Below are 24,796 nucleotides of genomic sequence, written 5' to 3' on the forward strand. Positions count from 1 at the left end.
AGGAAAAAGACAAAAAAAAAAAAACTCAACATTGGAGACATTGTAGGACTTCCAAAGCAATTAATAATTAAACCAGAATGGGTATCCTATTGTATCTTGTCATCTTCAGAGTAGTTGCCTCTATTCTTAGACTTGATACTATCAAGCGTACCAAATTCAAATAAAATCAGTCAAGACAAAACAGTGATCTAACAAACTGGATTCAAATAAGATCAGTCATAGTAAGACAATGTAAGTAATACAGGGCTTCAGTTTAAGTTAATGGGAAATTAAGGATAGTTACTGTAGTGTATCCTGTTATTTTTGGGTTAGCTGTCTATGCCCTCAAATCTAGTATGAATAGACAAACTGGAACAGAGTAAAATCAAACTAAACAGTGATAAATCTAATGTGGCTTTTACTGTAGTGGATACACTATTAACAATGTCCTCTGCCTTCTTTTTTTAGACAGTTCCTCCCCTTCCCCTTTCTCAGGGTGCTTTGTACATTTTGGGTCCCACTAATTCCTTTAGTTTTTAGATTAGGGGGGCAACCTGCTGTCTACCTAAGTGGTGCTGAACCTTTTTACCCCTGAGCTTGATCTTGAGCTGTATTCCTTTACCTACTAAAGCCTAAAGGTTTTCCTTCCTTATAGCTGAGTAATTCTCCACTGCACAGAAGTGTCATGACTTTCCAACCTACCTGCAGCTGCTAGACTAGCTGTCCCTATTTCTCTCTGGTTCCTTGTTACATAGAGCATCGTTTTTTCATTTTTGACTTTTGATTTATTAACCCTCTTGAAGGTTGAGTATATTTCCTATTCAGAGCATCTTGATGAACCCTATCTCCTGATCTATTCTGCTTGTGTTTCTTTTTGTTAGTGTATCAAGGCCTACTATGTTAGAGATTATAGCCAACCTTCTCTGCCTCATCTCTGTTACGCTGTTTTTCTGCTGTTGATTGTCTACTTTTCTCCTTCATTCCACTGTCTGCCCTGTTCATTGAGGCCTCTCTGTTCATTTTCTCTCTCTCTCTAGAATGTACTTCAGTATTTTTTGTAGGGTTGGACTGGTGGTCGGGAACTCCCGCAGTTCCCCGTTGTCATGGAAACATCTTGTTTCTCCATTAATTTTGAAAGACAGTTTTGCAAGGTACATCAATCTGGGTTGGAGGTTATTTTCTTTCAGGGCTTGGAATACTTTGCTCCAAGCTTTTCTTGATTTGATAGTTTGTGTCGAGAAGTCTGTCATCATTTTGATGGGTTTTCCTTTATAGGTGATCTGCTTCTTTTCTCTGACCACTAAATATTCTGTTCTTGTGATGAATTTCTGGGATCATGATTATTATATGTCTGGGTGTAGATCTGTTTTAGTTGTAGCTGGCTGGAGTTCTGTATGCCTCATTTATCTGGCTATCATTTCCTTTTCTTATGCTTGGAAAGTTTTCCTTAATTATTTCTGTGAATAGCTTTTGTAATTCATTTGTGTTTACTCCTAGCTTCTTCGCTTGTGTTTTTCATTCTTAAATTATAGATCCTCTTGTTGTCTTCTAGCCTTTGTATTGTTACTTCCTGGTTCCTTGTTATTTTTAAGAGATCTTTTCTTTCATGATCACACATTGCAAATCTATCTTCAAGTTTTGAAAGACGAACTTTACTTTCTGTCAAGGAATTTTGCCAGCTTTCAATGGAGTTTTTAATTTCCTGGTAACCTCTTTGGATCTCTTTCATGTATTCTAGATTTTGATTGTATTCTTCATCAAAGGGTTCTGTCCTTTTTCTGGGTCCCTCCATTCTTCCATCTGTGTCTTCTTGAGAGGTGCTTAGCATTTCTTTCATTAATCTTTTTATATCTTGCCTCACTTAAATTAGAATTTCAGTTTTAAGTTCGTCTATGAGGTCATGAAAGTATTTATTTCTGCTGATGCCGTGGCTGATACTGCATGATTGCTGCCCTTGATCTCTTCTGTATTTTACCTCTCCTGGACTTACTTTCCCTGGGTCAGCAGCTGGAGGCTTTTTCATGTTTCTTTCTCTTGTCATGTTTCTGGTTTCTTTGACAGGTGTGTGGTGGAGGTCACAGGCCCTTTCCATATTGCCGTTTTTCTGAAGTGTGCTGGCTAGGGGATTGCTGTCCTCTCCAGTTTACTGTTATCTGAGGTGCACACATGGGTGATGTGGGCCGGCCCCTCTCCTCTGAGCCAGTCAACCAGCAAGTGCCTTCAGCAGGTTAGTCTGTGCTGCGGACATCATAGGTTCGGGACAGTTTTGTCCCTGGCTGTTGGGTCCCGACCAGGGGCATGACCCAGCCCAAGCAGATCCTACCAGTCCTCTTTGGGCTAGGGGTGGCCAATTGATGCCACTGCGGTTCTGGGTTCAGGCCCATCCTGCCCAACTCCAGTGTTGTCCAGCTGGTCACCCCTGCTGTGGATTAAGGCAGCTCTCCATGTTGTTTCTGCTCTGTTGTGCCGCATCCTCCAGCCAAGGGCCCTGGGCTCACCAGCTCCCTATTTTGGTGGCTCTGACTTCAGTGTGACTGAATATTCTGACTCCAAGATGTGCCCCCATGTAATCCTTATTTAATCCTTGGTACTTTTTATTTTTTTTTGGTACCAGGAATCGACCTTGGTACTTTTATAGTGGGTTGCACACACCCCACCCCTACCCCCTATCCCCACCCCAACACAAGAATTGTTTTCTGTGAGCCATGGTTTAGGAAAGTTTGCTAACTGTCCCTTTTTGAGGACATAGCATATGAATTTTTATTTCCATAGTATTCAAAATGAAATGATAATTAGATGCATTTCGTCATTTCTAACAAGTGGCAAAACCAAAATTCAAATTGTTAATGGAGTAATTTGACTTGTAGTCTTTCTTCAAAGTCAAAACTACAAGACTTACATTCTACTGTGCTTTATTTTTAAGGTTCCACTATTTCTTAAATGAGATGTTGTATGTTGTATTTAGATCCAGTTTCACAGTTATCTCATTAATGTGTGTGTGTGTGTGTGTGTGTGTGTGTGTGTGTGTATATAATTATATAATTACTGGCAAAATAATTACAGGTTTCAGAAATTTAAGTTGTGACATTTCTACTTGAACAATGAGGCCTTTTTGTCCACCACATAATTATGATTTACTAAGATGCAACTTCAAGCATACAGATAATATAATTCTGTAAACAGGCTCCAAAGAGAAGAGAAAGTGAAGGAATTAGAAAGAGTTTTCTCTAGTTTTCTTCTGCTGTTGCAAATCTGGATGGTGAGTTGTTGGAATCTGGGCTCTGTCCCAACAGAAATGGGCTTAGTGTTCATAGAACAGGTGGGTCTCTTAGGAGTTGAGCACCCCTTACTGACAGCATAACCAGCAGCATCATTATCAAGTATTAATTAAAGATGCAGTCACTTAAACTCTATATAAATAGAAGTGCAAGTTAGGCTCCCTTCCCAGGAGCCCAAGATAGTCTAACAGTAAGACCACCTACCGTCCAGCCATGAGAATGTGGAAAGAAAAGTCACTGAGCCAGCAGGCCCACATCCCATAGAGCATCATGAGGAGTGGCTTGTGCACGGTGCTGAATCAGGAAGAACTGGACAGGGGACAGCCATCATATCTTCTGATCTCATTGGAAAGGTTTTGTGGAAGGGGTGGGATTTAATCAACTTTCTAAAAGAAAAAGAGGAAGAGATTTATAAGGATTTAAGGCAGACCATAGCTATGGGTCAAGGATACTAAGGTTGCTGATTTAAAATGCCAGCTATCACTGGGGCAGCATGCAGACACAGAAAGCTTGCAGAGTTCCACTGGCCAGTTCTGACACCAACTACAGAACCCTGCAGTCTTCCCTCTTATTACTGTGTCCTATTTGAAACCTGTCCCAGACCCCTGCCTTGCAGAACTCCCACCCTCTATCCCATAAGCTCTCTCTTTGAAGCCCTGAAATACACTCAGCAGGACTTGAATTTGAAGAACCTTTCGTGTCCCTCTCCTTCCATGGATTGAAGCCTTTTTAAGTTGGATTAGAAAAGTAATCATTTGTCTTAAAGAACTTGAATAAAATAAGATGGTACTGAAAACATTTTAAATTCCAGTTTACTTGATAACAAGTACTTTAGTGTCACATGCCAGAGTTTTGTTGGCATGTATTTTGTGGTTACTTTATTTGGAATGTTTAAGTGGCTATATGAATTGGAATAGCAAAGGAGTTAAAAATTGAGAGTGTCAGACTACATATAGGTTCATATCGCAACTTTTAAAACAATTAAAAAATTTTTTTTTAAATTTTGGGCACAAGGTCTTACTATGTAGTGCAGGCTGGTCTTAAACTCATGTAGCCCAGCCTAGTCTCTGCCTCTCATGTGCTGGCATAACAGGCATGTGCCACCATGCTTGACTCTGACTTCTTATATTTGTGTTAACTTTGGCAGATTATTGATCTGTATGTTTTCTTAAGTATAAAATGGAAATAAAGTACCTATTTTATGAGTTATGAGTTTATACATATAAAATACTTTTAACAGTATTCAAGTGACACATTGGCATGCTTCATAAATGTTAGTTGCTAGATAACTATACTATGATATTTTTGAGGGCACAGATTTCTCTTTCACTGACAAATTCTAAATACTTGGAAGAGTGCTTAGCTCATACGAGGTGCTCAAATGTATATGTGGTTTTTTTTTTTTCTTTGAGACAGGGTCTTGCTATGTAGTTCAGACTGAGACTGGCCTTGAACTCCTGGTGATCCTCCTGCCTCAGCTTCCCAAGTGCTAGAATTGTACGCATGCACCACCCTGCTCAACTCAAATACATTTTCACTTTTTTTAGTACTGGGAATCAAACTCAGGACCTGTGCTTGCCAGGCAGGCGTTTATTCCACTCAGCTATCTGTCCCTGGCCCTCAAATATGTTTTCAAATGGATGTCCATTATTCAAAATATGAAATTAAGCAAAAATTTGTATTCATTACCTTACCTTCATATTTCAGTGTATACAGTGTGGTATAATATTAACAGGTATTCTGGAATGCAGCATATTTAGATTTGAATATTGACTTGGCCATGTATCACTTCTGTCTCTGGGCTTCATTTTTCCTTCTCTGTGAAATGGAGGTGATAACTAAGCTCCCCCAGATAATATTAGTAACAGTATTAGATATAATGATTAGCTTTTATGTTCAATACTTGTTTATATTTCTCTTGACTGCATTTTAAATATAAGTAACTTCTGTTTAAGAAGTAAGCCTTTTTGGTTTGTTTTAAACTTTCAAAAATATCTTACTAAAGTTAATTGATAATAAAGATGGATTGATGGGAAAAAATGTTTTAGCCTCCAGATAGGGTAGTAATGCCCAACAGGGTAATTCACACCTGGAATCCTAGTACTCAGGAGGCTGAGGAAAGAGGATCTCTGCAAGATCCTGGCCATCCTGGGCTACCTATTGAGTTCAAAGCCAGCCTGAACTACATAATGAATCGCTGTCTCAAAAAACAAAAATAAACAAGGCAGTACTGGTTTTTCATCTTTTTCCTTTATTGCCTAGATAGGAACACCAATATAATTCTGAATCTGTATGCAAAGTGAGCCTCCTGATTTTGTTAATCATCTTGGAATTATTTTTTTTTATTGAACTGAGGATCATATTTGTATGGTTTCTTCACAAGCAGTGGATTCTCAAACAGCTATAACTGTCCAATGAGACCCAGCCACACTTTCCAAAATTGTGGATTTTCTGGGAGGAAGAACCTTCTCTAGGGGAGTCTCTTTCCTGATCCTTCTACTGAAGTATCTTGGGAGGGGATCATTTGTCCTGTTTGTACCTGCAATCTATGCGCCAGTGTTGCCATTGCCCAGGGTCACACATGCTGAAAGTGCTTGATGTTTGATGGACCTAATCATACAATCACGTTCGTTTTAGATGGTGACATTAGATCTGATATCCTTGGTCAGTATAATGTTACAGTGTTTGTTGTAGGAGCAATTCTGAAGATGGATCTAGAATTATGATTTGTTCTTTTTCTTGTCCTATTTGACTAAAAACAGGACTGCAGTCAAGTCATTTAATGAGTTCCCGAGTTTCAATGTTTTTGTATAAAGAAAGAGTAATCATCCTGACAACCTTAAATCTTGTACTTTGAAGAGGAGTGGTGCCTGGAGTTAGAACTCTTGGGCATAGATCAGAGAATTAAGTGGATGTATAAAGGTTCCAGTATTAGGTGTTGGTTATTAAATTTCAATCTCTTTCCAGAAGAAAAACAGAGATGGTTTGCAGCTTATTTGGATGGCATGAAAAGGTTAAACTGATCACAACAGGAAGAAAGAGTGCTAGTCCATGGCAGTAGTCCGTTCCCTCTGGAATTTAGGTGCTTTTGATAAGTTCATGTGTAGAGTATAATGTAAAATTTGCATGAGACAATAACACTGGCATCTGTATGTACTTTGCAGTTTTTAAGTCAGGATTTGCGATTACAGCAAGGTCACCCTCTGTTGATAGCTACAAATTTGCAAGCCTCAGGAGCTATTCAGCTGGGTCTGGGGGAGCCCATTCTTTCCTAGAAGTGAAGGGGCTCTCAACAGTGCACATAGATTGGCCCACAAAAACTTGCAGTTTGGTTCAGTCAGTGACTCCTTTTTATTCAGAGTTTTCTTGAAAGCTCATTTTGTTTGTAGAATATTTTAATGCTAGTATTTAGACATCAAATTTCTAAGTAATTTTCCTCAAAGAAAAAAACTAAGAAAAAGAGCTTCAGTTTTTTCCTTCCACGATTGAACTGTTCAGTTGTTACACTGCTTTTTGACTTCCTTATTTTCATAATTTTTTTTGTACAGGGAGGGAATTAAACAATCAGATATTTTAAAATTTGTTTAAAAAAACCCTATACTCACTGTTCAAATAATAGTATATGTACAAATAAAAATATAATGCTAAGGTATAATCATTGCTAATACTAAGGTTTATATCCTTGGCCTTTTTTGCCTGTATGTATACAAATACGTATTCTTATTAACGATAGAGAATCTGGGTGAACATCTGAGGTAATCTTGTGTAGCCTACTTCCTTTATCTGTGTACGCAGTTAATTGGCATTTCAGTTCTGTCATGTTCACCATGGAACTCTTGGTCTTTCCTGCCTTTATCCCAAAGACCAGTATCTTACCCCTTTTTATCTCCTTCTCCTCCCTTCCCTTTTTTTTCTCCCTCCCTCTCTTTCTTCTGTGATACTTGGCGTCTCACACATGCTAAGCAAACACTCTGTTGTTGTCCACTAACCATTTCTTAAAAATACTAAGTCAGTGCCAGTCGTGATGGTACACAGCTGTAATTCCAGGACTCTCAGGCTGAGGCAGGAGGATCACTGCAAGATCAAAGCCAGACTGAACTGTGTGTTCAAGGCCAGTCTGATATGCATAGTAAAGTTTTGTCTCAAAAAGTCAAAGAAATTAAAAAAAATAATAAATCAAATTGTGTGGTGGTAGACACTTGTAATCCCAACACTCCTAGAACTTGGGGCAGAAAACTGAAAGTGGTAACAATAATGTGGTTATGTGGCAAGACCCTGTTGAAAGGCCTGGGATGCAGGGCCAGTGTCAAGGCTCTAAGTACAATCTCCAGTACCATCAAACAAAAAATCAGTTCTTACCTATGAATGTTTTTATTTTGATTTATTTTAGTCATTTTCTCATTGCTGGGATACAGTACCTAACACCCACAACTTAAAGGAGCAGAGTTCTATTTTGGCTTATGTTTTCAGTGTCTGGTTGGCTGGCTCCAAGGCAGAAACTGTGTGGTAGAAAGGCCAGGTGGAGGAAAGCTACTCTGACTTGGCAGCTGGAAAGTAGAGAGATGACAATATAGGCCAGAGGGAGGTTCATCCTTCCATTTGAAACTCCCAGTAGCCCACCTTTAATCTGGCCCCACCCCCTAACAGTACAGTCAGATGCTGTACTCATTAGTGAGTACTTGATGAGTACATCCCCATGATCTAAGACCTCAGCTTTTAAAGGCCTTTTGGGAGACATTCTTGATTCAAACCACAGTAGCTATTATTTTCTACCTTTGAGTATGAATGTTAATTTCTAAAATTGTTTGTTTTGTTTGGATTACAAATGTGGGCCATCATGGCTGACTTTAGTTTTTAAACATTGGATTTTGTTCTTTTCTACAGATTACAGAGATGAAATTGACCAAATGATTTGAGCCTTTTTAATCCTTGAGTTTTCTTATCCTATCTGTACTAGGTAGATTTGTTACATTGTTCACATAACCTATTATTTTTACCACTTATCACCATAAGAAATTATGTTGTCTTTAATTCGTTGTCTTTATCCCTTTTAGAAATAAAAGTTTCAGAGAAGCAAAGTTTGTCCTTTTTTACACTTGTGTATTCCAATGATAAGAATAGTGCCAGGCATATAATAAGTTCTTTAAATATTGAATAAGTGAATATTACAACAAAGTGTATAATTTGTTTACTTAACCTGTGTGGAAGTCATTGTGACAGATGATTCGTAAATGTCTGTCATTTATGGTGGCATATATGCCTAGAATTAGCCTTGTATAGGACAGAAGTAGTAAGTAAGTGCCTTAAAATTGGTCCAGGATGCCTTTGGAATTGCTCTTTTTCCTCATTCCCATCTCTGTGACACTGGAGAAGTTAATGAGGCTCTTTGTTGACTTTTGGTGGGACCATGGCAAAAGTGGCTGTTGAACTACGTTGTAAGAGTAGAGTGGATTTCATTCATTTAATAAATACATTTTTATTGCTTGTCTTTTCATCTTCGAATGTAAATACTTGACATACACAGTTTAAAGGAGGAAAAATTTATTTTGGCTCACAGTTTCTGAGGTTTCAGTCCATGCTCACTTGAATTTGCTTTTAGTACTGTGTTGAAGCAGAAGGAAGGGGCTCACCTCATTGGGGCTCACCTCATGACAGATGGAAAGCAGAAGAGGGAAGGAAAGACGTCAAGAGAAGTATGCCCTTTAAAGGCATGCCCCAATCACTGCCTTCTTCCAACTAGCCTCTGTCTCCAGAGAACTCATTGAGCTATTCACTTATCTAGGAGTTACTCTGTTGTGAGGTTACTACACATAATGATTCTGATCCCTCTTCAGGAGTGGATTGTAGACCCACTTTTTTCTAGTGATTGGTATTCATCCTACCCTGCTGATTGTTTGCCAGTGAATTCAAACAAACAAAACTAAGCAGACACTGTTCACAGCTTCTCCAGAATTATTGTTGGGCTTTGTTGGCTTGTTCTACTTGTGGCACTTATCTAACTTGGAGAGCAGGCTGCCCAGAAGAGGGCCCAGTTGTAGACCCTTGGGTAGCTGGGATAAAGGCTATGTATCTGAAGTGGCTCAAATTGTCTGTAGGTTTGAGAAAGCCTTTGCTGTTTAATTTGAAGAAGATTTCTTTCCATATGAAAGACTTGGTTTAAGTTTGGATAGTGCATGTCCTTTGAAGGGAAACTGTATAATTTGTGTGTGTGTCTGTGTATGTGTCTGTGTGATGTGTTGGGGATTCAATGCTGGGGCCTAATGTATTCTGGGAAGTTGCTCTTTCAGTGAACTACACTTCTACCCCAAATTTATGTGTCTTAAACTTAAAAGATATTTGATTTTTTTTGGATTTAAGTTGGCATTTTCTTGGATGCAAACATGTAGCTAGTGTTAGACTCAATGTCATTTTTCTTGTACTCATATTGCGTTACTGTTTGTGATTGTCAGTCCTCATATCCCAGTTAGTCTGTTTAATATATGCTTAGAGATTTATGTAAAGTGGTCTCCTATGAATTAAAAATGGTTAGAGTATTCAGAGATACCAACTCATTTTGGAGCATAAAACTGCGTTGTAAGATAAGTTTGGAAGTGGCAACATTGCCTTTGCTTTGATGTTTTCTCTCTTTCTCCTTCCTGCCTCCCTCCCTCATCTCGTCCTGTCTTGCCTTGCCTTGCCATCCTGTGCTGTCCTGTCCTGTCCTTTTCACAAAGTCTCATTATGTAGTCCAGATTGGTCTCAAACTCATGATTCTTCTTCCTCAGCCTCCTAAGAGCTGGGATTACAAGTATGTGCTCCCATGCCTAGTGCTACTGTCAATCTTTTGCTTTTATTTTCTAGTACTGAGCATTGAACCCAAGGTCCTGCACACTTAGCAAGTGTTCCACTATGGAGTGACTCTTTATTCCCAACGCTACTGTCATTCCGTAGGGTAATAAGCAGAAAAATTGTTCTAGACTTTTTGCTATTTTTTTATGCATCCTTTCTGCCTATCTCTTGACATATAGGGACATTCAATAAAATTCTTTAACAAAACACTTGACTGTTTTATGTTTTATAAGCTGTGCTTTGGGTAATTCTTTTGACCCTCATGTTGACTAGGTATTCATTGGCTAATATAAGGCAAAGGAAGGTAAATGGCAGTCATCACGTAGATCTGAACTCAGTCTAAAGTTTTATTCCATAAGACAGGTGAGCTGGACTGTATATCCATGGATTGTATATCCATGACAAATCCTTTGGGGGGATGTTTTGGCATTTGGTAATTACAACTTTTCCAAATCCTGTGACTAAAACTCGATTTGAAGCTTGATACAACTGCTAGTAGTGTTCCGTATTCATATTAACTTTGGCTCTTTGTTGCTCACTATCACATGTTAAGTGTGCTAGGCTGTTAAAAGCATGCATCTGTTAGCCTCCCTAGGAACCCTGGAACATTTTAATAGTATTTTGCTTTGGTCCACTTTGGAGGAGGGGCTTAACTTTGTCAATGAAAATTAGCAAAATGAGTGTGGGGAGAAGGATGGAGCAAGTAAACCAGGGTAATAAACGTCTGATGGGCTAAGAGTGGGATGCCCGGAATACCAAGTCATTTTACTTTCTCTGGTATTCTGGGACTGCTTTTTTATAAAATGGTACTGCTTTTGTACTCATTTCACAGATTGGTGAAGCTTTACCTTAACTTTTCTAAAGAAAGTTAACTACCATTTGCTTTGTTTTCATAGCACCTGTTCAAAATTGTCTTTATTTTTTACAAATTATCAGTTCATCTGTCTGTGCTTCCAATATGCCAACACTTTTTATGTGTATATGACACGGAGCTCTGGCCCAGGGCCTCATGCTTGGCAGACAAGTGCTTCACTAGGCTATAAGCTGTCATTATTTATACATTGTAAATGTAGTAATGGAGCCTTAACTCAGCCGTGTTCTATGATGCAGTTATAGAGAGAAGCAGTTTAAGTACTTGTGTGTGCATCAGGCCTGAATTTGAACCTTGGATCAGCAAAGTTCTGTGAACCCCTCAAAGCTTTAGTTTCTTCATTGGTAATACAGGAATGACAGTGGTTGCCTCATGTACTTATGGTGAACTAAGACTGTCAGCATAGTGCTTGGTTTAGAATGAGTGCTTCCTAGTTTGAGTATCATGTAGTTAATATGATATTTGGTGTTTAGGGCCAGAACATGTGTTCTGGTTAGATGGTAAATGCAGTGGAACCCCTCATTCCTCAGGTGAACACTAAAGATTTCAATTTTACAGGAGAATGTCATGGTAGAGGTATATGGGGTACAGCAAACCAGTTTCTGGTTTGTCTTTTTTTTTTTTTTTGTCTTTTTCCTTTTTATCGGTACCAGGGATCGAACCCACAACTGCCTGCTTGCAAGGCAGGTGCTTATGCTGCTGAGCTAAATCCCCAGCCCCTTGTTTTGTTTTAAGATAGAGTGACACTGTGGTCTGAATCGCCTTTAAACTAGCCATTCTTCTGCTTCAGCCTCCTGAGTGCTGAGATTTCAGACATGTGCCACTGTGCCTTGGCTTAAGGACCAGTTTCTAATTCTTAAAATGGTATTTCCACTTCTTTTCCCTCCCCTTCTCCGTCCTTGTCTCTCCTTCCTACCTCCACTCCTTTTCTTTGTTTTTTTCTTTCTTGATCTGTTGGTCTTGAAATAATACTACCACCTCAGACCCCCACCTGTAGTCCTACAGGAACTACAAATGTGCCACCCTGCCCTGCTCAATTTCTGATTCTTGATGAAAACTTTCTTTTACTCTAACAGATAAAATAGCTAGTTCTTTGCCATAATTCATTACAAACATATTAGCATGTTAGGAGTACCCTGCTGGGGGCTGGGGATTTAGCTCAGCGGCATAAGCACCTGCCTTGCAAGTAGACAGTCCTGAGTTCGATCCCTGGTACTGATAAAAAGGAAAAAGACAAAAAAAAAAAAAAGGAGTACCCTGCTGAAGAACTTGTCTATGTAGTCTGTTTTCCTGCTTGATTAGTTTGGCTTTACTTACTGGTTTGGTCTTGGTAGACGTGACTGTGATAGAAACCATGTATTCAAAGTAGAAAGCTTACAGAGTTAACTATTTCCAGTCTTTCAACTGATCATTCAGTTGTAGTTTGTTATTGTTTAGAGACCTAATACTGATGTTAACATTCTGTACAAATCATGACACTTATCTGTGAGCACATAACCCTCAAATGTGTATTATATATACACTTAAGAGGAAAGTAACTTTAGGGCTTTTAGAGTTGGATTTAAATCCTAGTTTTGCCGTTAGTTAGCTGTTTGTGACAATGAGACCTTGATATCATTTTCTTTCCTGTAGAATGAGGATAGGAAAGTGAATAATGTGCTACTTTTATCATTATTTTTAATCGCATAAGCCAATAATAGGTATCCTACCCAATAACAAAGAATGTATTTTTGATGCAGTAATTATATATAACTGGAAATCATTGTCACTCCAGCTTCTTCTTGCACTATTCATTAATTCTCTGCCAGACTCCATCCTGATTGAGAGTAAGTGAGATTATAGACAGTTGCTGAATAAATAATGATGTTAGTATCTAGAAGTTGCTATAACTTGGAATCTGAGCAGTGTACAGTGACTCAGTGTTTCATCTTTGTGAAATAATGCTGATAATGGTGACTGTACTAATGGAGTCGTACTGTAATGTTTAGTGTTTCTTCTGGGAACACCCAGAATGAGCAAGACAGTGAAAAAGAGCCATCAAAAGAGAATGTATTCAGTCCATGGCATTTTCTGCCACATGACATAAGGCCAGAGAAACTGATGTGTGTACAGACACAGAAATTGTAATGTTGATGTATACACAAACTTCTATAAACATGATACATTGTTTAACATATTTTTATTAAGACTTGCTGTTTTTAATAAATGTTGCATTACAGATTATTTTATAGTTGGTGAAAATATATAGCACTAAATCAGTGATGCCATTCGCAGAGTAGATAAGGTTACAAATTCACAAGGCAGAAAAATGCTAGAAGTAAATAATAAAAAAATAGTAAGTTAGGTTGGAATGTATCTCAATGAGTGTCATGGTTTATCTGTCTAGAATCTCACAGATAAAATAGTGTTGATAAACATTTTCTCCTAGGCTACTGACAGGGAAGCTAGGGCAAGAGGATTACCAGTTCAAGGACAGCCTGGGCAATTTAGGGAGCCCTGATTCTACAGAAAAAAATTTAAAAATGGACAGGTGTTGTAGCTCAGTGGTAAAGTGCCCTTGGTTCCAATCTCGAGCAAAGGAGGATTGCCTCATTTAGCAGGATTTTAGTGGCTTCATTTATTCTCCAGGTAGAAAGGAGAATTGTTGAAGAGTCATACTGACGTGATACACTGTAATTTTTGGTTACATTGAGAGAATTTTTCATTCTAATTTTTAAAGGTTCTGAGTATTAGTAGGAATTATGGGTTAAATTGTAACCTAGGAGACTGTTTCTTAGTAACTTCTCAGTACTGTCTCTGACATTTGTTTAATTGCAGTCCTAAATAACCAGTAATGGGTTTTGCAGTTTGACAAGTCAGTGAAGTTTATTTGCTTGGAAGTATAATGAGGCACACTCAGAATATTTATAAAGTACTTGTTACTAGCTAGATTTCTTCATGGCCTAGAAAAAAACTGCCATTAAAGAAATGAGATGAATGGAAGCAGAATGATATTATACCTGGGAATTCTGAATGAATCAGTTTAATCCCTGCAGTCATCCTGTCTCAGAAAGTATGAAATACTAGACTTTCAGAGCTCCCAGGGATTTTGTTATATTCTTTCAAAGGTAGCAATAGTGTGGTGAATTAACTGATAGGCAACATGTAACACCCAGCTGAACTCAATCAGCATGCAGTACTGGGTGTGGGGTACTGGGTGTGGATGGCCGGCCCTAAAAAGAATTAGAGGAGAAAATGATGTGCTGTTGATTCTGGAGAATCTTGCACAACGGTTTGAACTCCGCTGTTCTCACCATCCATTGGCGGAACTCAGATTCTCACTGTCATTGAGGATGGCTCTGGTTCTTGTCAGGGGAGCTCTGATTCTTATCTTGGGTGTCACTTCCTGGCTCCAGTGTGGATCCCTCAGCCTGCTGGCACAAATTTTGGTGCAGACTTTCTAGCTTCTACCACTGATCTTTGCATTTACTTAAGCATGTTCTGTGGACTAGTATATGATCTTTTTGGGAGAATGATCCATGTGCAGCTTGACTTGCATAAAAACATTGCCATTGGCTTTAGACCTCCAGCTGGACTCATGGAGGATTGCCATGGGTTCTAGGTTTTCAGCTACCCCCATGCAGGGCATTGAAGTGGGATCCAGGCCTTCAGCTGTATTGTTTGGGGTCTCTAGTGTGTGGACAGATTTCTGGAACTCTTCTGCATTTCACTCTTTGGGGAATATTTTAAGTTACTATAAATTATGATCCTGTATTAAAGCTGTTCCTCTCTACACCCCTGACCACAGCAAATTGTCAGAGTAGCCCCTCCCTGTGCAAGTTTGTGCTCCCCATGATTAGTTTGTGTTCCTCACTTGGGCAATCAGGTGTGGCCATTTTTGAAAGTCATGCTTCCATGTTGGTTTAGTTTCTCACTTAGTTTCTGATAAACCAACATGGAAGCCTGACTTTCAGAAATGGCCACACCTGATTGCCCAAGTTAGCTCCCTTTTTAGTGGTTAAATTCGAATACATTAAACATGCCTTTACTTCTCTATTTAGTGAATGTTCCAAAAAGGTTCCCCAACTGTTTAAAACTGAATGAGAGGCATGATAGAAGAGAAGCCATACTCTGAGGAAAGCAACTAAACCGAGGAAGTGGTGGTTTGTTTTATCTTGAAAACTCTAGGCTAGGATAGTGGTTCCTGGAGGCATCAGTATGTTGGCTCCAATGATCTGCTGGTAGGAGGAGTTGGTACATTCCCTACCAACATGTGGTTGGACAAAATTGATAGTCTATCAGGTATGTCCAACCTAGTATGTGTATGAGTAACTAAACTTCCTTTTAAAAATATTTGTTTAAGGCTGGGCATGGTGGTGCATGGCTGTAATCCCAGCACTTGGGAGGCTAAAGCAGGAGGATTGCTGTGAGTTCAAGGTCAGCCTGGGCTATATGCTATATATATGTTCAAGGCCGGCCTGGACCAACACAATGACACAATTTTATATATACTGCAGTTTGAGGGTGAGCTGAGGGTTGATACACAACTTTATGGGACCCATTTCTCCTTTACTTTTTAAGTTTCCCTGATAAATGTCTGGTTTCCTTATTCCCCCACTAATACTCCCTACTCATTGTTTTGCTGTACCTTTCCCCTAGCTAAATCTGTCTAAGGCCACGTAGCAGTCTGGGCAGTTTAGTATAACCCTATCTCAAAATAAAAAAATTTTAAAAATACTGGGGATGTAGTGTAGTTCTGTGAATACAGATTTGTTTTTCCATATCTACTTCACTCACCTCTAAGCACTTTTTGGACCATAGTTCTCTGGTTAGAGAGGATTCCTTCTATCTGGGTATCTGCATGTTCATTGTGGAATAAGTACATATAGCTTCTGGGCTTGGTCTTGTCTGGTGCAGTGGCAGGAGACAAGAAGAGAAAGAGTTTTGGAGGGTTTCTCACTTTCTGTGCTGCAGCCTCTACTTCAACCTCCCTGCTTAGACCAAAGAAGACTTTGTATAAGGGTCTTTTATGACTATGGCTGGCAGTTGGGCTATCTTTGACTCCAAGTAGGGCAGTTGGGAGGAAGTAAACAACAAAACTGGGAAACAGAGCTGGACTGTTCATGCTTTGAGGTCTAGTTTCCTGCCCTGATCTGCCTTGTCCCGTTCACTTTTCAGTCCTCAGATAGCTGCTACGGCATGCATTTCATCCAGAGGTTTTCATTATATTCAGTAGAAAGAACTGGTAACATTGCTTCTTGTAGACCTTGTTTGGTAACGGTGAGGGTAAATATTGAATTATTTCCCTCTACCCAGTATTGTTGAAAATATATGCATTTTTGAATATTTAATAGAACTGTGAGGTAGACCGTTGTTATCTGCAACGTGCACTTTTGGAAAGTAAGGTGTTACAAAGTTAAGGAATGTATGAGAAGGACATGAGGCTTAGCAAGTGTTAGAAGTCAGACTTGTAATCTAATATAACTGAAGAGTATTAGCAATAACTCCCAAATTATATTTATGTTATAGTTTTATTCTAACATCTGTTACTTGTGAAATGAACAAGGTCTCTTAGAGTAATTACAGAGTCACTAGGACTCCATACTAAAATGGTTATGTATAAACTTTACTTTTTAAGGGTAGTCCTTATAAGTGACATTCAGAGATTTGTTTTTTTTTTATTCCAGTATACTTTCATAGATCTTGAAAAACTAGGTTTTAAGATTTCGTAAGTTAAACTTTTGTGATACGTGTTTTTTTTGACTAATTTGAATCATTGTAAGAGCTCTAGGAATCCCTCTCTTTTAGTTCACTAAGGAAAAATTTTCCTTGATAACTTTTAATAGACAATATAAATACACAGAGAGAAAGGCATATAGTGAAACTAAGTGTCTTTTTCATAGCACTTCTCTAAAGGCCCAGTTTTTCTCAGAGGGAAAGAAAAGCTTTAAATAAAGTTGGTTTTTAGGTTTTAATTATTTGCCTTGCTACATATGCCAGACAAATGCACTAGTGTTGACTAAGCCCTTAAGCCCTTTAAAATTTTAAAAAGTATTTATGTTAGAAAGAAAAGTAAAAATTAAAAAAAAAATGTAGAGACTGTCAAGTGGAATAGCTTTGAAGGCCTGAAGATGTGATTTGTAAACTAACTCCCAACAAACTCATGCTTCCGAGTTGAAGATTGTTGCAGCCTAAATCTGAATAGCTTTATACTTATTTAAAGTATAAAGCTCAAATGACCAAACTTTTTGTAATTCGCAAATTCTGCAAATTTCTACCACCAAAAACATATTCCTACTTCCAGACTACAGTGCACCTGTCTTCTTTCTTGAGGACATGTACTCTTTCTTTATGTATATACTTTCAAAATTCTGCCTAACAAATCCCCTTATGCTTCTGTTTGTTTTTGAACTGTAGGTGTTTATTAAAGATTTTTGTGAAACCTTAATGTTAGTAGTAAATGTTCATATACTTCCTAGATTTGACAAGGTAGCAAATAATGTATTTGCCAGAGTTTTAGGGCACTAAGATTTCTTTTAGGGTCCAATTTTGCATCTGAGGGATTGTGAATTTCTGAGAGAATATGCTGAAGTGGGACATGATTGCTGAGTGGTTGTTAATTCACAGATGAGCAAGTTGAAATTTCCTTCAGGTGTTTTTTATGAGACAGGCTTACTCTGTGCAGTTCAGGCTGGCCTTGGCCTTGAGCTCACTTTGTAGTCCATCCTGGCCTCAAACTCCCAGCAGTCCTCCTGCCTCAGCTTCCCAAGTGTTGGGATCCTTCAGAAGATTTTGAATATGGATTACTGGAGCCATTTTAGTGTACTCTTAATGAAAGGTGTAATGGATATAGAAAATAGTGTTTAGAGACTTTTTCAAGTGAGTATTCCTCAGAAATAAAGGTTAGCAGAGGAATAAAGTTTTCAGTATATAGTTGAAATTGTGGTTTGAAGAACATTTTAATCCTCAAGAATTGTTTTTCTTATGGAGGTTTCTTCAATATAGCTTCAATGGTAGTAGCAGTCAGTAAGAATTAATTGTTTCATTACTTATTTTGAGTGGCAGTCAGGCACTTAATCAGTAGTTGGAAATTTCCTATATCACTATGTTTTATAAAAAGCTGTTATGTAGAGATTTTTTCTGATACATTCACTTATTATAGCCTAGTACCAAAAAAATCTGTTTTTTCCCAGTTTTAATGGTTTAATTGAAAATGCAGTATTTTAGACTTTACATTGCTGCTGTTTGAGATGTTATATATCCTGATAGTGTGAGTAACACACAACCACCAACTTAAAAAATAAATTCTCCACTGTGTAAGAGGAAGGCAATGAAAATGATTAAAAGTGATTTGCTTACAAAACTATCATAATCTGAAGAGCACTATCAAGAAGAGTGGTCCACCACCACCTTGTAATTTCACTGCCAACATGTAAAGCCTAGCCTTCCAGGAGCCTGACATTTCAGCAGTGGTGCCCAGCCAAGGGTGGTTTGTGTGAAGCAATACAGCCATTAAGATTAAATATCGTATGTGTTTGAGTGGGTCTTTTTGCCTCGGATGAAAAGGCAATATTTTATTAGAAGCCAGATGTTTGTTTGGGAGCAGAAATTCTTGTCGGGGTTGGTATTTGAGACTTGACCCAAGTAGAGCACAGGGATCAGTAAATTTGAGGTGATGGAGGAAAGTAGCTGGTATTTAGGAGAAGCAGGTAAAAGGAAAGAGGAGACAACACCTTTATATTCTGAGTGAGAAGGGTGTGTTAGAGTTGTCTGTTATCTGTTGTAATGAAAGTGACATAGCTGAGACTGAAAGTTATCTATCTTGTCTCATTTTCAAGTAGCACAGTGGGTAGGTGTTTTGCAGAGATTGTCCTATATCGAGTTTAAATTATCTGGGTTTTAAAATTTTATTTTAATGGATCCAGAAAAATTGTATATTTTATGGGGTGCCATGTGATGTTTCAATAATGTGTGAATTAAGTAATGCTTAGATTGTGTAATATGTAATGTTTAAATATGTATGTATTATGTCAGCTTAAATACGCTTTTTAAAAAATACATTTTTCTTTGTAGTGAGAACATTTAAAATACTTTCAGCTTCTTTGAAATACACGATACATTATCATTCTATAATCACCCTACAGACTTTAAATTATCTTTCTGGGTTTACATGTCATTGCTTCCAAGAGGCATTCCTGTCACCATTCACCCCACATTACCTCCTCTGTTTGACACAGCAGATAATTATTAAATAGTGTTTTCTTCCTTCTTTCTTTCTTTTTTTGTCTTGAGACAAGGTCCCACTATGCAGTTTAGGCTGGCCTTGCTCTCACTTTGTAGCCCAGGCTGGTGTCGAACTTGAAACTATATCCTCCTGCTTCAGCTTCCCAAGTTCTAAGATTATAGACTAGCATGCCCTGCAAAACAGTGTTTTTAATGTTTGTTTCTTAGTTTCTCTTTTACTGCTTTCTGTTGAATAGCTGAGTGACCAAGAGAGAAGCAAAGTAGCTTTATGGATTTATAAGACTACAGAGAAAAGAATGAAAAGAACTAGCTGTTTCTACATCAGTGTGGTACATATTCAGTATCTCTGTGTGTTGACACAAAGTCAAGAGTATGAATTTGATGCTGACCATTGGATCATCTGTAAGACATTGTTTTAAAATAAGCCTGCCAACCGGTCGTGGTGGCACACTCATGTAATCCCAGTACTTGCTTGTAATCCCAGGATTTAGGAGGCTGAGGTAGGAGAATTGTTGCAAATTCAAGACCAGCCTGGGCTACAAAGTGAGCTCAAGGCCAGCCTGAACTACATAGTAAGACTCTGTCTCAAAAAAAAAAAAAAAAAAAAAAAAAAATTAGCCTGCCTACCTTAAAACACTTCCCTATGTTACAATTTATGATCTGATGGTTTCTGTGTGAGTGGTGCTGGTGCCTGAACCTAGGCACTCACTTAGACTAATTACATGCTAGCACTGAGCCCTAGCCCCTTAACCGCTTCTAAGTGTGCAGTTCTTAATGATAAGTATGTTTATTATGTATATTTTGTAACGTAATTATCCCACTATTCATCTCTTAGAAGTTTTGGATTTTTTTGTTTTCATACTGGCCTTGAATTTATGCTCCCTCTGCCTCAGTCTCCATCTCGGTGGGATTACAAGTGTGTGCCACCACACCTGGTTTAGAAGCGTTTGTTGTTTGTTTTGTTTTGTTTTTGTGGTACTGGGGATTGATCCCGGGGCCTTCACCTTGAGCTATGTCTCCAGTTTAAAAACAAAACAAAACAAAAAACCCTTTTTAACACCAGTCTGACCAAGTTGCTTGCCTACAACAGACTTAATTTGAGATCAGCTTCTGCCTCAGCCATCCAGAGTGCTACCACGTGCCACCAGGCCCAGCTCCAATTGAGAATTTTTTTTTTTTAATCTTCTGAAATTTTCAGTTGAAACTATACTCACTAAATGGTAATGCTTCAATGTTTTGTCTTCTTGCCTTTGGCCACAATCATTTTTTTTCCTTTTTTTCTACTCTTGGTATTGAGAATTGAGCCCAGTCTTTTTTTTTTTTTTTTTTGGTCTTTTTCATTTTTATCGGTACCGGGGACCGAACTCACGACTGCCTGCTTGCAAGGCAGGTGCTTATGCCGCTGAGCTAAATCCCCAGCCCCTGAGCTAAATCCCCAGCCCCGAGCCCAGTCTTCATGCATGCTAAATATGTGATCATATAAGGCTGAATGATGTTCCATTCTATTTGTGTATCACATTTTATTTATTCATCTGCTCATAGATATTTGAATTTCTTCTTCCTTTTGGCTATTGTGAATAATGCTGTTATAAACATGGATGTACAAAATTTGAGTGTTTTAATTTTTCCCTATTATGTATCCAGAAGCTAATCTAGAAATGCTAGGTCATAATGATGTATAGGCCTTTTTCTATTACTGTAATGAAATCCTCAAGATTGGATAAACTTACAACTATGAAAGATCTGGTTTTGTTGCCAGAGAGGGACAGTATGATGGGAGAAGAAAAGGTTTTATTATTCACAAGTTGGTCTGTTGGAAGATGGAAGACAGCTATGCATGGTGATGTGCACCTGTAATCCCAGCAGTCTGGGAGGCTGAAATAGGAAGATTTTAAGTTAGAGTCCATCCTTGGCAACTTAGTGAGACCCTGTCTGAAAAGAAAAAGGCTGGGAATGTAACATGCCCAGTATTGCCACCACCACAAAGCTGGGAGAGCAGAAAGGCTAACACCTTAGGCTATCTTGCCACCTGCTGGAAGTTTAAACGATCTTCTGTAAGGATATTTTATCTCAGATCTCTGTCGCAAGCAGGTAGTACTGGGGTAGTTTATTAGTTTAAAAATGGTTAGTTCTGGAACATAGGTTGTGAATGTCATATTTCAGCCTGGAGCTCACCAAGCATCCTGGATCTGTGAAACTAAGAAAACATGATTGGTCAGAGGTTTATTGTTGGAAGTTTTCTGTGCCTCTGGCTCCCATCATGCCAATCTATGTTTTCCTCACAGGTGCCTTATAGTTGTGACATTTCTTAGAAGCTGGAAATGGAGTTAGCTGTGAAAGGGTCAGTGTATTTCAATTAATTCTGCATATAGTCATGATGATACAGAGCAAGGAGCTGGGAGCGAAGTTAGGCTAGTAAACTGTAAGAAAATCTTCTGAGGTCATGCTACCAAATACCTGAAGCCTTCCACTGAACCCTACCTGTAAAGAAATCACCACCTCCCGACACTGCTTCACTGGGGCCAAACTTCCAAAATATGAACTTTGGGGGAATGCATGGAAATTACATCCAACCCGTACCCTGAGGTAATCTTATTATGTAAGAAACTACCATACTATTTTCCATGGCATTTATAAGATTCTATCTTCCTACTAATAGTGCACGAGGATTCCTGTTTCTCTACATCTTCATCAATAGTTACTTAGTTTTTTAAAGTACTTTCTTTTTTCATGGTTATTTTAATGGGTATAAGATGGTATATCATTTTTGGTTTTGATTTGTGTTCTCTAATGATTAGTGGTGTTGAATATGTTTTCATGTTTTTTGTTCGTCACTTGTGTATCTTCTGTTATAACTGGTTTTAATATATTTAGTTTTGATTTCTTATGTGACTAGATTTTTATATGTAAATCATGCCTATCAAAATTGGGAACTTTAATGTCTTATTACAAGTGAAAATGATGATTATACCAGTAGTTACAGTAAGTTTTTTCTGAACTCAACCAAAACTCACTGGAAGGATGGGAGAGAACTTTTGAGGTTCTGTAGGGGAAATTTGTAAAATTAGAATCCAGTGTACTCAGGAATTATGGAGTGCAACTATAATGTCACAGTGAACAACCAGCCATTGTTGGGATTTGGATTTGTTTAACCAATCCCTTAAAAATGTACCTTTTTAAAAAAAATGCTGTAGTTTGTTTTGTTGATTGTTAATTCTTGGCTTTAAAAACAAGAATCAGATCACCTGAGAAATTAGTATTTAGTAAAGTGTCTAGCATATAAGCAAATAAACTTTAGTATTAACTATGGGTCAATAATATGTAATGTATAATACCATGCAATGAACATGACAAATTGGTAAAGCAAATGACAACTACAATACTTTACTGAAAACTATAAAAGATTGGAATGACTCAGTGGCAGACCATATGCCTGAATGAAGAGACTTGATAGTCGTTACCATTAAAAGTTGATAAAGAGCAGTTCTTCTTAATTGTACATCCCATGTAATTCCAGCTGGTAACAAAATTACTAATTTCTGAAATTTATTTGAAATGTGGATCAAGGCAGTTTGAAAGCATTTCAAATTCCTGTTCTACTATGTAGAATAACGACTAGTGTTAGCTGTAATAACACACAGTATTCATTCAGAAACAGAGTATTGGATCAGAATTGAAAACCCAGGTTAGAGCTTTCTATACATGAAGTTTGACATGTCTTTCCTAATTTGCTGGGAAAGAGTGGAGTTTTAAACTAGTGGTGGAATAATTATTAATTTTCAGTTTTGAAGCGAACTTCAAGTTCATAACAAAATTCTAGATTGATGAACACTTTAAGTGTGAAAATTTATAAAAAATACTATTATACAATCTGAATTTTTGCCCTAGGACATTAAGATTGGAAGCCAAAAGGAGGACAGAATTGATTACATAAAAGGAAGGACTTCTTCATGACAAAGTGCTTTATAAGCTTTTTTAAAAGACCAGTTGAGGGGCTGGGGATTTAGCTCAGCAGCACGCCTGCCTTGCAAATGCACTGTCCTGACTTTGATCCCTGGTGCTGATTAAGGGGAAAAAAAAAAAAAAAAAGAGGGGCTGAGGATTTAGCTCAGCGGCATAAGCACCTGCCTTGCAAGTGTGCGACCCTGAGTTTGATCCCTGGTACCGATAAAAAAGAAAAAGACAAAAAAAAAAAAAAAAAAAAAGTGTCTTAATCCCAGCATTTGGGAGAGTGAGGCAGGCAGATCTTTGCAAGTTCAAGACTAGCCTGGGCTACAAAGTGAGGCTGAGACTAGCCTGAACTGCAAAGGGAGGGGAAAAAAAGACCAGTTGAGAAAAAGAGTTCAACGGTGAGCTGTTACATTTATTGTCAAAATAATTTAAGTGCTTACTGAAGTTTTACTTCTGATTTCCTGCTCTCTGATTAGGTGGGGAAATTTATAATTTTTCATAATTATTTGTAATAGAAAACATTAGTTTCCTGTGGTTTTTTTTTTTTTTTTTTTTTTTTTTTTTTTTGTTTTTGTTGGTACTGGGGGGCTTTCTCGCACTGAGGTAGATTTCTAGCTGTCTGTCTTATCTATCTGTGTATTTAATTTTGAGACAAGGTCTTGGTTAATTGCCTGGGCTAGGCTCAAACTTGGCAATACTCCTGCTTTAGTCTGCCAGAGTACTGGGATCACAGGCATGTGCCATTATGTCAGACTTCTCTTTTTTAGTTTAAGGAAGTCTCTAAAAAATTTCACTTCCAAAAATGTTCTTTTTTCAATAAAAGAATATGTTTTTATGTGAACAAAATACTGTAATGTGTTTCTTTAAGAATTACGGCTTTATGGAACATATTCTCTTAAGTGGATTGTTACTTAAAAAGTTATTTACTAAAGTGGATACATGTGGGATGTTAATGCTAAAAAGTTTCGCAGCTTTTTGGCTCTCTATAAATAATGGTTAATCTAACTTGAAATGTTTTATTTGTTTAGTCAGGTCAATTCAGTGAAGATATGATACCCACAGTTGGCTTCAACATGAGGAAAGTAACGAAAGGTAACGTCACAATAAAGGTATGTCATCTATTTCCTGAACTCAGTTTTATTACCATATACAGCTCAGAAATCTATTTGTTTGGTTTTACTTAAGTATCATTTGCAGTTCCTAAGTAATGAATAGGTATGTAACAAAAGGCTGTAATTAGTTATTTGTGTATTTCTAATAGAGCAAAATGTCTGCGTTGAAATGTTAAATCAAAAACAGCATGTGGGTTAGAAGATACCCCAGGAAATAAAGATTTGGCTTTAGCTGGATGTATTAGTTCACACCTGTAATCCCTGCACTCTGGGAAGCTGAGGGATGAAAATCACTTTTGAGTCCTGCCTAGGTAATTTGGTGACTCACTGAAATGCTATCTTAAGGGAAAAAAGGTGGCTGGGTATAACTTAGTACATGGGCCATGAGTTCATCTATGATAATGCAAAAGAAAAAAATAAGGGATTCCATCTTTTTTTTTTTTTTTTTGTCTATTTCTTTTTTTATTAGTACCAGGGATCGAACTCACGATTACACACGTGCGGCAGGCGCTTATGCCGCTGCGCTAAATCCCCAGTCCCAAGGGATTCCATCT

General features: G+C 38.0%; 1 protein-coding gene across 1 annotated transcript in view; it reads left to right on the plus strand.

The window, feature by feature from the left end:
• Window positions 1–24,796, plus strand: part of Arl8b (ADP ribosylation factor like GTPase 8B) — a 52,611-nt gene that overhangs the window by 8,472 nt on the left and 19,343 nt on the right. The window contains exon 2 of the mRNA XM_003473455.5: window positions 24,159–24,239. Within this exon, the coding sequence (XP_003473503.1) occupies window positions 24,159–24,239 (81 nt within the window). The remainder of the gene's footprint in view (window positions 1–24,158; window positions 24,240–24,796) is intronic.

The sequence above is a fragment of the Cavia porcellus genome, unplaced genomic scaffold (assembly GCF_034190915.1).
Source record: "Cavia porcellus strain 051 isolate PalLab524CR breed Dunkin Hartley unplaced genomic scaffold, mCavPor4.1 scaffold_13, whole genome shotgun sequence".
In the NCBI taxonomy this organism is placed as follows: Eukaryota; Metazoa; Chordata; class Mammalia; order Rodentia; family Caviidae; genus Cavia; species Cavia porcellus.